This window comes from Rhinopithecus bieti, unplaced genomic scaffold (genome assembly GCF_001698545.2).
Source record: "Rhinopithecus bieti isolate Rb0 unplaced genomic scaffold, ASM169854v2 scaffold_36553, whole genome shotgun sequence".
NCBI lineage: Eukaryota > Metazoa > Chordata > Mammalia > Primates > Cercopithecidae > Rhinopithecus > Rhinopithecus bieti.
Genome location: NW_016815774.1, coordinates 1,936,738 through 1,950,192, shown reverse-complemented (window position 1 = coordinate 1,950,192; position 13,455 = coordinate 1,936,738). Strand labels below are relative to the sequence as shown.

The 13,455-nt window shown below is 54.6% G+C and overlaps 1 protein-coding gene across 1 annotated transcript in view; it reads left to right on the top strand.

Annotated features, from left to right (window-relative positions):
- Positions 1-3,036: 3,036 nt before the first annotated feature.
- SYNGAP1 (synaptic Ras GTPase activating protein 1) overlaps positions 3,037-13,455 on the top strand; it is a 31,156-nt gene continuing 20,737 nt past the window's right edge. Inside the window, 4 exon segments of the mRNA XM_017853633.1 lie at positions 3,037-3,250; positions 5,447-5,552; positions 11,909-12,000; positions 12,445-12,566. Of these exon segments, the coding sequence (XP_017709122.1) occupies positions 3,083-3,250; positions 5,447-5,552; positions 11,909-12,000; positions 12,445-12,566 (488 nt within the window). The 5' untranslated portion in view covers positions 3,037-3,082.

The window sequence follows — 13,455 nt, the reverse complement described above, 5'->3', positions numbered from 1 at the left end:
GGGGAGGGCCATATGGGGGGCAACAGGGGGAGGGGCAGGGGGCGGGGGAGAGTCGGGGCCAAGGGAGGGGAGCGGCTGAAATGGAGAGAGAGGGGAGGACCGGGAAGGCAGGGGTGGGAGCAACCGGGAAGGAGGGATTGGAGGCCAGAGGGATAGGGGTAGATAAGGGACGGAGGGGCCAGGAAATGGGCCTTGAAAGGGGGCTGAAGGGAAAATGATGAAGGGGAAAGAAAGCGCCAGAAAGGGGTGGGAAGGTAGAAGGATTGGGTTGGGGAAAAAGCTGCAGAAATAATTTGGGGGTGGGAGCTGAGTGATGAGGAAAACATCAAGGAAATAGAGGGACAGAGTCTTGGGAGAGGGGCTAGGAGGGAGAAATGAAAACATAGGGGTGAAAAGAGAAGCCAAGAAGATGTGGGGGGAGAATTTGGTGGGGGACTCAGAGTATGGTAAGGGGTGGAAAAAGAGAGGAGGATGGAGGGAGAGAAGGGGCCAGATGGAGAGAGAGGGAGGCAGTGGGGGGCGGGGGGATGGAGGGTCCAGATGGAGGGAAGAGAGAAGAGAGATGGAATGGTGGGGGAGGGGAGACCAGGGCAGGGAGAGGGCCAAATTATGTGTGCTTGGTGGGGTGGCAATATAAGTAAAATTAAGTGATGGGAGTAGGGGACAGGTTAGGATCCTGCCCCAGACTCTGACCCTCTTAAAGGCTCTTGACCAGTGAAATGTAACCTCTGGGGTCTTAATGCTGTCTTCACTTCATCACTTTTACCCCTTCCCCACCCCGCCAATTCTTATTCCATTCCCCTCCCTCCTCTGCTGTCCATCACCTATATCTTTCCCCCAATATGGTGTCCGTTCCTTATATGAGTCCCCCTTCTGTCCTTCCCCTATATCAGTCCCCTCTCTGGTGTCCATTGCCTCTCTCTATCTCTTTTCTATGTGGTCACTCCCTTATATCTCTATCGCTTCTCTACTAGTCTGTCTTGACCCCTTGTCATAGCCCCCGCATTAGGTCTGCCTCCTTTGCTCTGACACATGTCCAGTCTAGCCCTTCAGGTGTATTCCCTTGCCCCTAGGCATTTACCATCATTTCTGCCTCCTTTTCTTTTATATCTACTCCTATTATTTGTCCCCCAGACCATTCCTTGTCACCACAAGTCTGTGCCTACCCACTTTCCCTTAATACCTCAACTCTTATTATCATTTCTCTTTTCTTGTCTCCTCTACTTATTGGGGTGTTGGAGATTTGGGGTACAAAGACACAGGTTTTGATGATTAGAACAAGGGATCCCCATCTCAGCCCTTAAGGGATTTCTCACGCTAGTAAAAATTTTCCCTTTCTCAGTCATGTTCCTCTGCCTCTTGCATCTGCCTCCCAGAATCATTCTTCACCAAGTCCAGACTGTGTGTGTGTGTGTGTGTGTTTCTAGAGTTGTTCCTAAGTTCCCTGCTGCCAGGAGAAAGATGCCCTCTGAAGTCTAACCTGCCTCCCTTGGCTGCAGCCTGAACCAGCCCTTTCCCAGGATGCTTATGTGTATCAACAGATTTCTCTTCTGAGTATACCAAGTGTCTTAAGTGCGGTGGGCATGTTGCCAGCAATGTCTGTAGTTTCAGAGGCTAGATATTGGTGATCGTTGTATCTAGAGAACATTAGTTAGTCTCTGGAAATGGATTGAGATAGAGTTTCAAAGTATTGTGGTTTCTAGATGGTGGACATTCTGAGGGTTCATCGCTCACTGTGATCTGGAGGCTGGGTAAATTTGAGAGATATATTTATAGACAGAAAAGGGCTGAATTTGCAAAACTCTGCTACTCAGTGCATTCTGTTGGAATGAAGCTCAAAGACCAGTTCTCCTGCAATATACTCATGGTTATCCCATAAACGTGACAGAGTTTGATCTTTTTTTCCATCTAAAATCTGATACCTTAAGCTAATTTCTCTTTGCTGTCACCAATATGACATCTCTCTTACTTCAATAGGGCCTATGTGGCATTGGGGTTTAAAAGAGAGGCAGTTTGCAGGAAGAGCGGCATGGCAAGAACAACACAATTGGGGAAGGAGGACCCTGGGCTCATCTCAGCCATGGGTGACACTTGGTCTACTATTCTCTCTTCTGAAAGTTTTGTTCCCATCTCCAGCTCTCGTCTTTGGAGGCCCCTCTATGTCACCAGGCCTGGATATTCCATTCTTTCCCCCGACCTCTTTCTTCCTCAAGCTCTTCACTGTGCCTTGGGAAGGCTCCTGACCTATGGAGTGGCTTCCATCCTGTCCATTGAGACTAGGTGGAGTGAGGTGGTGGGGGCAGTGTTGAATCTCTGGGCACTGAATGGGGGAAGAGATAAATTTGGTCTCTACTCGTCCAAACAAGGGCATATTTCCCACATTCTGCCCTGGCCCCTCCACAGCCAGATGCCGACAAAAGCCATCTTCTCCTTACCACCAGAAGAACCAGAACTTTCCCTAAAGGATGAACAGGGTTGAACTGGGGAGGAGGGCACAGAGAAGGGAGAGGTGGGAGGGGAGACCCTCTCATGTCTCTGACTCTGTGAACAGGTAAGCTCCCCGACTTCCTCTTTTCTAGATATTTAGCCTTCTGAATCTCATGATCCCAGTGTTCCTACACACACACCCCATCCTTCTTTCCCACAGCTGTGTAGCTTTCCTCATACTCTTTTATAGAGGGATGGTGCCACCTTCCAAGTCCTTGTCTTCTGCAGCTATTTGGATGCCTTCCTCTACCCAGATATCTGACACCAACTTCTGTTTTTCTCCTGCCAATTTTGTGGCATCTCCACCTTATTTTCCTGAAGTAGATGGAGAGCTCCTTCTTCTTTCTCTGCCCCCAAACGTGTACCTTCTCTGTCATATAATTCCCATCCCTGAACCTCTGCATTTCTTCCCCCAAGTCTCCAGAGCCTTCTGTGATGTGATCCTCTCCTCTTTTCCGCTATGTATAAATGCTTGTCTTGTGTTCCTTTAGTGTTGCCAGGTGCCTCACTTTCAACTGTGATCTCCTGAAGGCCGGTGGGGTCCCCTTCTCACTTTGTGGACTCTCTTCTTGCCATTTTAGACCTCTGCTTCCAAATGCATAGAGCCTCCCTTACTGTTTCTGTGTGTCTCTGTTCCCCAGATGTACGGGGACCCTCTATGCACCGAACCCAATATGTTCATTCCCCGTATGATCGTCCTGGTTGGAACCCTCGGTTCTGCATCATCTCGGGGAACCAGCTGCTCATGCTGGATGAGGATGAGGTGAGTGGGGTGAGAAGGCTGGGGAAAGGCATGTGGGAGAATGGGGAGAGTCCTCATTAGTGAAGGGGAGAGAGACACAAAGAAGGCAGACAAAGAAGAAGCATTTGCAAATGGCAGAAGGGTGGCCACTGAGACTTGGGTTGGAGTGTGACAAGAGGGGTAGTCATCCTCTCACTTTGGGAAGGGAGTCTTTGAGGGTTATGAACTCTGTGGGGGAGGAGATGTGGTTCTGAAGATTTTGGGGTGGGGGGACTCCTGTTTTCACACTGTCCATATTGTAGGATAGGTTAGAATGGGGAAGGGGAACTGAAAGGTTTGGAGAAGGGGTGAAGACATGGAAAGCCCTCCCCACCAAAGTAATCTTCAGGACGCCTCTCTGCTTTGTCCACTGAGCAAGACTCCCAGTCCTTTCTCCATCAGGGGGCAGAGTGCAAGGAGGATAAATTGCAGGACCCAGAGAAAAGGCAGGAGATAGAGGAGGTTTTCGGTAGCTGAAGGGTAATGGGAGAGAAGACTGAGGTCAGTGGATCTTGGCATGATGGGGGTGAAGACTGGGAGGGTGACTGAGATCAAGGTTTAGAGAGACACTGAGAGGGCTTCTGCAAGGGAATGGTTGGACATCAGGAAGGAATATAAGGGAGGGGAACTGGGAGTATGTGGAGTTATCTAAAGGAGTAGGAGTGGAGTAGGGGCAGGGTCTAGCCAGAGTAAAGGAGATGAAATGGACAGAGGCCTCTTATGGAAGGTGGTGGCCAGGTATGGAGATCTGAGAGCCAGAGGAGTGTGGGTTCTGATTTGGGAGCTGGGTCAGTAGGAGTGTCCATTGGAGGAAATAGAGGATGAAAACTGGAAGCGTGCCCCATAAGTGTGAGTCAGGGAATGGGGGTGATTTGGGGGACAAGTTTAAAGAATAGTAGGGTAGCCTGGAAAACCAAACGTGATGAGAAATGGGCCCTGAAAGTTGTCGGGAATAGTGTGATGAGGAAGGGTTAGAATTTGAGTCAGGGCTAACTACAGTGTCAAGGGACCTGTGGGGGCAGGTGAGAGTGTGGAGAGATGGCTGGGTAGACAGCTTCCAGGCCACAGAGTAAAGTAGAGGTGTTAAGGAGAGGATATGGTGACTTTGAAAGGGGAGGTGGTTTGGGGAGTCTAAGTTTTGGACACCATTGGGAGAGATTTGAGTGACTGTGGTCAAACCCCTCGATCAAGGTTTGGAGTCTGTAGGAGAAATGGGGGAAACTGGAACCAAGAGTGGGGACTGTTATAGGGATGAAGTGGGAAGACAATGGATTGGGGTAATGAAGGAATGACAGAGATAGGGACAGATTGAAGGGACCAGTGGCCAGCAAGCTGAGGGGCAATAGGAATGGCCAGTCTGGAGTAGGAAGGGCATGTGTGTGGGAGGGGGAGTAGATGGAACTGGGAAAATGAGCAGCCTGAACAGACACAGGGAGTTGCAATTGGATGGGTGGTGGAACTGGGGCTGGGAGATAGTGAGGGGTCTGTTCCTGTGGCTCTTGATAGAGGTGGAGGAGACTGCAGGGGTGGAGGTGTATGGAGGTAGGGATGGAGGTGGACAGGGGGAGTGGGGTGTGAAGCTTAGGGAAAGGTGATGGCTGAGGGGAAGAAGGGAACTGAGAGATGTTGGGTCGGGTGATGGAAGGAGATGAAAGGTGGGGGAAGGTGACCAGGCCCTCTAGGGGGAGGGGAGGTTGGGTCCCAGTCTGGCCGCAAGCCGGGCCGTGGGAGGGAGACAAGCTGTGGATCCTGATTATAAATGCAGCTTCTGCTACCCCCGTGACAGGCTCGGAGGGAGAGAAGGGGGTAAGGGAGGTGGGAGGTTGGGAGGAAAGCAGGGAGAATGAAGGAACTGAAGGTCAAGGGAAAACTGGATTCAGGAAGTAGCTAACTTCTGAGGAGTTGCAGAAGAGCTGAGTAGGGTTTGGGAGAATTCTCAGGAAGGTGTTTCAAGACAAATGGAGGGAGAAAAGAGGGTGGGACGGGAAGGAATGAGAGAGAGAGACTGGGGGAGAGAAGGGAGAGATCCAGTCACCAAGTGTGGAGGGGCCGGGGCAGAAGGTGGGCAGCCTTAGGGGGGAAAGGGAGGCCCGCCCTTCCTGAGGGGGCGGAGGGGGGTAGAGGAAGGGAAAGGGCGGCGTGGGCCAGGGAGATCTGAGACACCCCCACCTCCCCTAGATACACCCCCTACTGATCCGGGACCGGAGGAGCGAGTCCAGTCGCAACAAACTGCTGAGACGCACAGTCTCCGTGCCGGTGGAGGGGCGGCCCCACGGCGAGCATGGTACGGCGGCCGAGCAGGCTCTCAAGCCCCGGACAGGCGAGGGGAGAGGGCTGAAGGTGGATGGGGCTGGCTGGGCGGGGGCGTCGGGGAGCTGCGGGAGCTGGCCGGGGGCGGGAGAAGGTGGAGACAAAATCTCGCTTCCCGAGGGGAGATGGCGCCCTCCTCTGGAAGGTGGAGCGGGACAGGGGCTGTGGGTGAGAGGCCCCTGTAGGTCCTCGTCGGCTTCGCTCCCTTTCTCCTCTCCAGCAGTGAAGTTTGACTATTTTCCTGGTGCTTGTAAAAATAGTCTCCTTAGATCTTTAGCTTCCAGTCCGTGTGTTCCTGCCCCTGCCCCTCCCAGCCCCTGGTCTGGGATCTTGGAAAGAATGACCTAGTTCCTGTCCTCCCCCCAGACCTCTGCCCCACCCCTATGCTCCTGATTCTTCTTCCGGACCTTCAGTCCTTGAGGTCTCCTTCTTTTCTTGCCCCCTTTTTCCTCCTCTCATCAGCTGCTTCTATTTTCTGCAATTGTATCACCCCCTTTCTCTTTCCTCCCTGATTTCTTTTATTTTCTGTACTCCTCTTGATTACCCCGTCCCTCCTCTCTGCTCCCGGCGAAAGTCCATCAGACTCCCATCTCATCTCCTTTCTGTCTGTAGAGCTATCTGCTCGGTCTGTCTCTCCAACTCTCTCCCTCTCTCCATCTGTCTCTTCCCCTCCCTCCCCTTTCTGCCCCCCCAACCCCCTCTTTAGTCATTTAAAAAAAGATTTTTGTCTTCCTGAGAAGTTCGCTTAAAAGGTTTCCATGGGAACAGTGAGGGGAGATGAAGGCAGAGAACAGAGATCTGCAGCCAAGGTGCAGAGAGACGCCCTCAGCCCCCGGAAACCCCCTCGTCCACTGCCCCTTCCCACTGTATTTCCCTTCCCTGGACCCAGCGATCCTGGTTCCCCATCCGTCCCAACCCCGGGTGCCCTTTTTCCCCCAGCCTTCCTCCCCTCAGGAAATTCGGGCTTAACCAGTTTCTTCCCTTTCAGAGCCGCCGGTGACCTGTCCCCATTCCCGTTGGCTCCTCCAGCTTCTGATAGGCGTTCCAGGCCCTACTAGTCTTTGTGCGGCGTTGGCGGACCCTTGGGTGGTGGGTGGGTGGTCCGCGGCATGTGTGTCATTGTCATGGCAAACCCCATACCATGGAGGTTTGTTGGGCTAGCACATCTCTTTGGGCAAAGTCAGTGGTAGGTGGACTGCTTACAAGAGAAAATGTGTGTGGATGTCTGTCAACATCTGTTGTTGTTATATGTATTGTTGCTGTATGTCATGTTCTGTCTGGGAGATGTGTGTGTTTGTGTGCACGTGTGTATACCTGCGTTTTCCAGGCCAGGAAAATTTGCAGTCACATGCTCAACAGCAGCCTGTTATTCTGTGTCCTGGTGGTTGGCCCAGATCTGCCGACTATTCCCCCTCCTTCTCTTTATCCTGTAGTTCCTCAGGGGTCTAGGGCGTCTCTGCCGGCGGATCATCCTGTGTGTTTGGGTGGAGGGGACAACCGGGTGTGTTGGAGTTGACGGTGAGCCGTGGACGGTGCTGTATTGGGCGGTTCACTAGACGGCTGGGAGGGGTTCCAGGGGCATATGTATTTTGAGGGGGGGGCTTAGTGAATGATGGGGTGAACATTTAGGGTCTTCAGGGAAAACATGGAATGTCGTAAAGGGCATAGAGGATGCTGCAGTGGAACACGGGTCGTGCGAACCTGGGACTGGCCAATGCAAAAAGGGGTTTGGCTTGAGGCTGTGACTCTCCCCAGCCGGGAGAGGTCGCCTGCCGACCTGTTGAGGGCGCATTGGGGAATCCAGGGCGCCTCCTCCTCTGCTGAAGGTGAGAAAGCCGCGCCCTTCGTGAATCTCTCGCGGTTTTTGTGTGTGTGGGGGGGTTCACTGCTTCAGGAGGGGATGGTGGGTGGGCCTGTGTTTTGGGTCCCATTGCCCCCCCTCCCCGTCTCTCTCGCGCTTGTCTCCGGGCGACGCGGGGTCTGCTGTACAAGAGGCGCGCACGGCAGCCAGCGCGAGTTTTCCTTCGCCTAGCAACAAACGGCGGGCGGGGCCCGCGGCAACGGCGGCAGCGGCGCGGAGCGGCGGCGGAGGGAGCCGCTTTCCCGCGGCGTCACCGGCGCGGGCCGCTCCCGGCCGTCCCGGGCCCGCCGCCGGCCCCCACCCGCGCCGGCGGGCGCAGAAGCCGGCACGTACCGCCCCCTTCTACCACTCCGCACCTGGCCCTTCCCGCGCAGGGGCGGGGCCCCCTTCCCCAACCGGGACCACCCCTGACCCCCACCCGGGGGGGCGGTGCGAGGTAAGGGCGGGCCGGGCGGGTCTAGGAAAAAGCGCGCGTTGGCGGGGGAGAGGGGGGGGAGGCCGCCGCGCGCGTGGGGCGGGGCGCGCGGGTGCGTGGGCGCGGGGAGGGGGGGGGGGGAAGCCGCGGTGGCGGCGGCGGCGGCAGCAGCTGCTCCCTCCGCATGTTCTCGCTGCATCTTCCGAGTGGGGGGAGTTATGGTAACCGGAGGGGGACAGCGGAGGTCGGGAGGGTCGGGGACCGGCCTCTTGTGGACAGGGTCTTGAGCACGCGGGGGCGGCCGGTGTGTGTGGGATCTTGGAGCCCCTGGTGGAAGGGGCAGCCCGTGTGTCCGCGAGTGTGTTCGTGCCCATGCTCGTGTCTCCTGTGTGTTGGTGCCATGTGCACACGGGGGCCCAGTTCCTCATGCACACATGTGCAGCCAGCCTTGTGCAAGTGTGTCCTGTCTTATCCTGCCTCTGCCTGTTTCCTGCCTAGGGGGCTGTTGGGCCAGCCATGGGCTTGTGGGGCAGTTCGCGGCCATGCTGGTCCATGTCACCTCTGACCCTGAGCATGCATATCCCTGGCTGGGCCTCACCTCCTGTCAGCCTTCTGTGTGTGGGAATGTGTGGCCCTATGAGCAGGATTTTCTGTGTCCCTGGTGGCAGGTGTGTGTCTTTGCATGTGTGTTCCAGCACTGGCCTGAGTATCTGTGTCAGTCCCAGTATGGGTGTCCAGGGCGTGTCTGGATGTGGGTGGTGTGGCGTAGGGGGGGAGAGTGTGTGAATGTGTTCCTTGGAATCCTACTGTGTATGAAACACCTTTGGGCTGGGCAGGTGTAAGCCCTGCTTGGTCAGTAAGTGGGGACAGAAAAGCTCAAAAAGGGAAGAAATGGGGTAAAGAGGAAAAGTGGGGAGGGAATAGGAGCGAAGAAATGAGAGAGGCTTGAAGAAGAGAACAGAGAGCAGGCCAGGGAGAAAGAATAGCTGGAGAATGGGAATGTGGGAGAAAGCTGAGCCAGACTTAGGAGAGAACAGGGGATAAGAGCTTAAGATGGGGAACTGGATAGAGATGGTGGGAAAAGAAGGGGTCTGGGAGCTGGGAAGGCAGTGGGGAGGAGAGAGTCAGGCCTTCTGGTAAAGTCATCTGTGAAAGAAGAAAGGGAAGAAGATGGGAGAAGGCACTGGATTCTTGTAGGCCTTGTAGGATCAGGCTTGGTTTTAGATCAGGGAAGGCCACTCAGGCATACGGGCTGGCTCACAGTGAGGCCTGTCATGGCAGGGACTGTCATTAGAGGTTCATATCCCCAGCACAGAGCTCTGTCTCCCATTTCTCTGCTCTGTGTCCAACCCTGTTCTTCGCCCTTCTCTGGCAACCTCCCTCCCCTGGCTCCCCTTGAGAGCTGCCAGCTGGGTGTGGAGAGGAAGAAAGGCCAAAGGAAAGGTTAGGGATTTGGAGGGCAGGGGGAGGTTCTGTGGGTGATGGCAAGATGAGAGATGTTGGAGGGGCAGGAGTCCAAGCCCTTGCTGTGTGTGTGTGAGTGCCATTGTGTGTGTACACAGGGTGTGTACATGTGTGGGTGTGTGCACAATGCCTGTGTTACGGGTTTGTGTAGGTGGCTGTTATGTGTGTGCATGTGTGTATACATCACGCAGGCATGGGACATGGAGACCCAGGATCACAGTTTATGCTTTTCAGGTTTGCTGTGTGTGTGTGTATACGGGTGTGTGTTATTTTCTCTGTACATGTCACTGCATGCAGCACTAATAACGATGTTCTGTGTTTCTGTCACTCTGCCCCCCTTTCCTCTGTGTTTCTGCTATTCTTTTCCTGCGGCAACAAAAGTCTTTAATAAGCATATGTGTATGTGGCCTCTGTGTTCCTGTGACTTATGAGTGAGTTCATTGATCTTAGTTCTTGGTAATATGTGTAAGGTTATATTACTTTCAAGAGACAAGCAAGCCAATTAGCAAATTTGTTCTTCTGTTAATGCTTTAGTTCCAAAGCAGAATTTTAATGCATTTAAAGTTAGACTTTATGCCTTTATTAGATAAGCTTGCACATGAAAATAATGGCTGAGCTCGGTTCCCTGAAATGAGAGTGAGGCAGCCATACCTGAGAAATGCAGAAAAATGTTACTAGGGAAGAGATATCCTGAACCATTGGATGCATTGCTTAGTGTGTGCCAGAAGGATAATTAACACATTTGCTCCTGGTTTTTCTTTACTCTGGTGGCAATCTTGGATGCCTGTGTTAGAGTGAGAGAAGGGCTGGGGGAGGAAAGGGGGTTGTCCTGAGACAGAGTGGATGTGGTTGTACTTTTCACGTGAATGAAAGGATATTTGTGCTTCTGAGATATGGGGATACCTTTCTGTGGTCAGGATCATGGTGTACTCAAGCATGTATTTCAGGGGTTAAACTGGAATTCCCCTGCATGGGGATATGCACGTCTTAGGGTTATAGGTCCATTTCTGTAGTGTGCTGTCCACGTGATTGCCCAAGAGACTTGGGCCACAAAGTCCACACGAGTAGCTCTCATGTGGGTAACTGGGTTCAAGTATGTACTCCCTTGTTGTAGTGCTCACATATGTCAAAGCATGTATCCTGTGGGGTGTGTGGGCCTTAGGGTCTCAGAATGTGGATCCGTACTATGCCCGTGCTCACAGTTGTCTGTATGTCTCAAAAGCACATAGATCCCCAGTTATTTTTTTGTATTGTGGTTCTCATATACACGTACCACTACACCTCAGTGTATGTTTCTGTACTATACACCTGTTCCTGAGGGAGTGATAGGGTTCTGGTGTCATGGGGTCCACTTTTTGTATGCAAACCTTCTAACACCTGGGTTTTATAGGTAAAGAGGAGCTGGGGACTGATTCTAGGGCAGTTTGCAGGCAATTAGCAATTCTGGAAGCAGACTGAAAATATAATTGTGGTCCTCCCTTGTTCTGTTCTGGAACCTAGAGGGTTAACAGGCAGCTCTTCCGGTCCACCCCCCTCCTTCCAGCCTGTAGCTTCTTGTTGCCGTGGAGATGCTGGCCCCGCCCCTGATGCAGCACCTGCCCCCCCATTGGCTGCAGTGGTGACTGTGGGGCTGAGGGGGGAGCCCAGGCCTGGGCAGCCATTCTGGAGCTGGAGCCGGAGCTTGGCATCCCCCCACTTACATTCTCTTCCAGCCCCTGGGCCCCTCTAAATTCCCTTGTAGCCGAGCCTCAGCTTCCTTTTTCAGAGCTTGCCATCCCTCTAGGCTCTTGGCAGGCTGAGCTGCATCCGCATTCACCTCCCCTCCTCCTCCTCTCCCTGTCCTTACTTGGGAGTCCCCAGAACCGCCACTGCCCATCCTTCCTGTTCCCTGCCCACTCCCCTGCATTCTTTGCTTTTCCCCTCCCCCACCTTCTGAGCCCCTGCCACTGCAGTGCACGTGGAACCGGCTTCTTCTCCCCTCCCCCCACCTGCCCCTTCCTTGGATTTTCTGTCCCCGGCTTCTCCTCCTGCTACTCCTCACAGGTCTCTTCCAAGACCTCCCCCTCCAGTCCAGGGAGGGGGTCATGGGAGGCAGCCCTGGCCCTCCAGACAGACAGGGGTTCCAGGAGGTGGGGGGCAGATGGAAGATGTGCCCAGCAGGGGGAAGAGGAAAGCCTGCCTATGGGCAATGACCTTTAACCCATCTTTCCCCCCAGCTGGCCCCTTCTGGGGTGGGTGGGCACCAGGGACCTAGCCTCCCTGGATCTTTGGTGCCCTTCATTACTGAGGTTTTACTGACCCTCTCAGCCATGCCCCCCTGCTGACTGCCAGCCCCAGTCATGGGCCTAAGGCCTCCCACCCCATCCCCCTCAGGGGGCTCCTGCTCAGGTTCCTTGCCCCCTCCTTCCCGCTGCCAGCCTCTCCGCCGTCGCTGCTCTTCCTGCTGCTTTCCGGGGGGTAGGTGAGGCCGGAGCTGAGGGGCAGAGGGAGGTGAGGGGCATGCACTGGGGTCAGGGGTGGGAACCTGGGTTAACAGCTTCCCTCCTGGCCCCCTCCCCAACTTCCCTTCTGGCCCTTTTCTCCCCTCCAGAATACCACTTGGGTCGCTCGAGGAGGAAGAGTGTCCCAGGGGGGAAGCAGTACAGCATGGAGGGCGCCCCCGCTGCGCCCTTCCGGCCCTCGGTGAGTGGTGCCTACCAGATGTGGCTCAGCTGGGCCCCCTCCCCTCCAGCCCCAACTGGGGCCCTAGGAGTCTGAGAAAGAGGGCAGGAGCGGGAGAGAGGGAGTGAGATTGAGAAAAAGAGTGTGTGTATGTGTGTCTCCCCACCTCTTTGGTTTCCCCCTTCTTGGCTCTGCCCCCCTGATTCTGAGACCAGCCCTCCCACTTTCTCCAAGCTGTGTGTGTGTGTGTGTGTGTGTGTCTGTGTGTGTGTGCACGCGTGCTTGCACTGTACCCGTGGGAGCAAGGAAGACAAACTGGTATTAGGGTTCCTATCCCCCTTTCCTCACCTCTGGAGACTTCCCTTTTCCCCATCCCACTTTCATCCAGGGACTCTCTACCAGCTGAGGGATGAGTAGGTAGAACTGACCCTGCCCCAACCCACCCCATCCCCATTTCCCCCCCAGCAAGGCTTCCTGAGCCGACGGCTAAAAAGCTCCATCAAACGAACGAAGTCACAACCCAAACTTGACCGGACCAGCAGCTTTCGCCAGATCCTGCCTCGCTTCCGAAGTGCTGACCATGACCGGTACAGGGGCTGGAGCATGTGGGATGAGATCGATGTAATGTAGGGTCTCTTGTGTGAGATGCAGAGGGAGGGGGTTATCTGTGTGCAAAGGTTGAAGGATTCAACTCAAGTTGGTTGGGGGATGTCACGGGGCAGGGGACAGAACAGAAAAGAACTAGAATAGGGATCTGTGAGCAGCAGGAGAGGGGTAGGGTGGCAGAGAGAAGACAGAGAGGCTGGAAAGGGAATGAAGGTGAAGCCAAGGAGTGACTCCTCAGGGACTACTCAGGCCAAGAAGGATGGGCTCTAGCCCAGGATCAAAGGAGCTGTACAGGAGGAGAGTGACCCTGGAGGAGCGTTTAAGGAATGCAGGGAAGGGGTTGGTAGGTGAATGAGCAATAGGCTCTAGGTGGAAGGGTGTCAGGGAAGGTCAGGAAATACAGGGCAGCAGGTTGGAGCGGGGCTGGGGGTGGCTGAATGAATGGATGACGGCTAGGGCTCAAGGACCTCATCAGCGAAGGAAGAGACAGTATAGAGCATGGCAGAGAAGGGGAGGCTGGGACAGGTGTGCAGGGTGACAGAATGGGGAGCAATCCATGGACTGAGGCATGAAGCAGCAGCCTCTAGAGAAGTCCAGAAGGCATTGGCCCTGAGGCCAGGCTGAAGGAGACCTCCACTGTTTGCCTTTGTTGCCTGCCATTTGGGGTTCCTATCTGGGTTTCCCCCTCACCCAGTCACTCCCTAGGGAGAACCATGCCCTCCCTTTCCCCCACGTCTGGCCACCCACAGGATTGGGCAGGTAGGGAGGTTGGGATAAAGTGAGTTACACCTTTCCCTGCCCCCCTCCCATGTTGCCAGAGCTGGATTTGGGGCCGGCAGGGGTGAGGGCATGGTATTCCTGCCGCGGGGC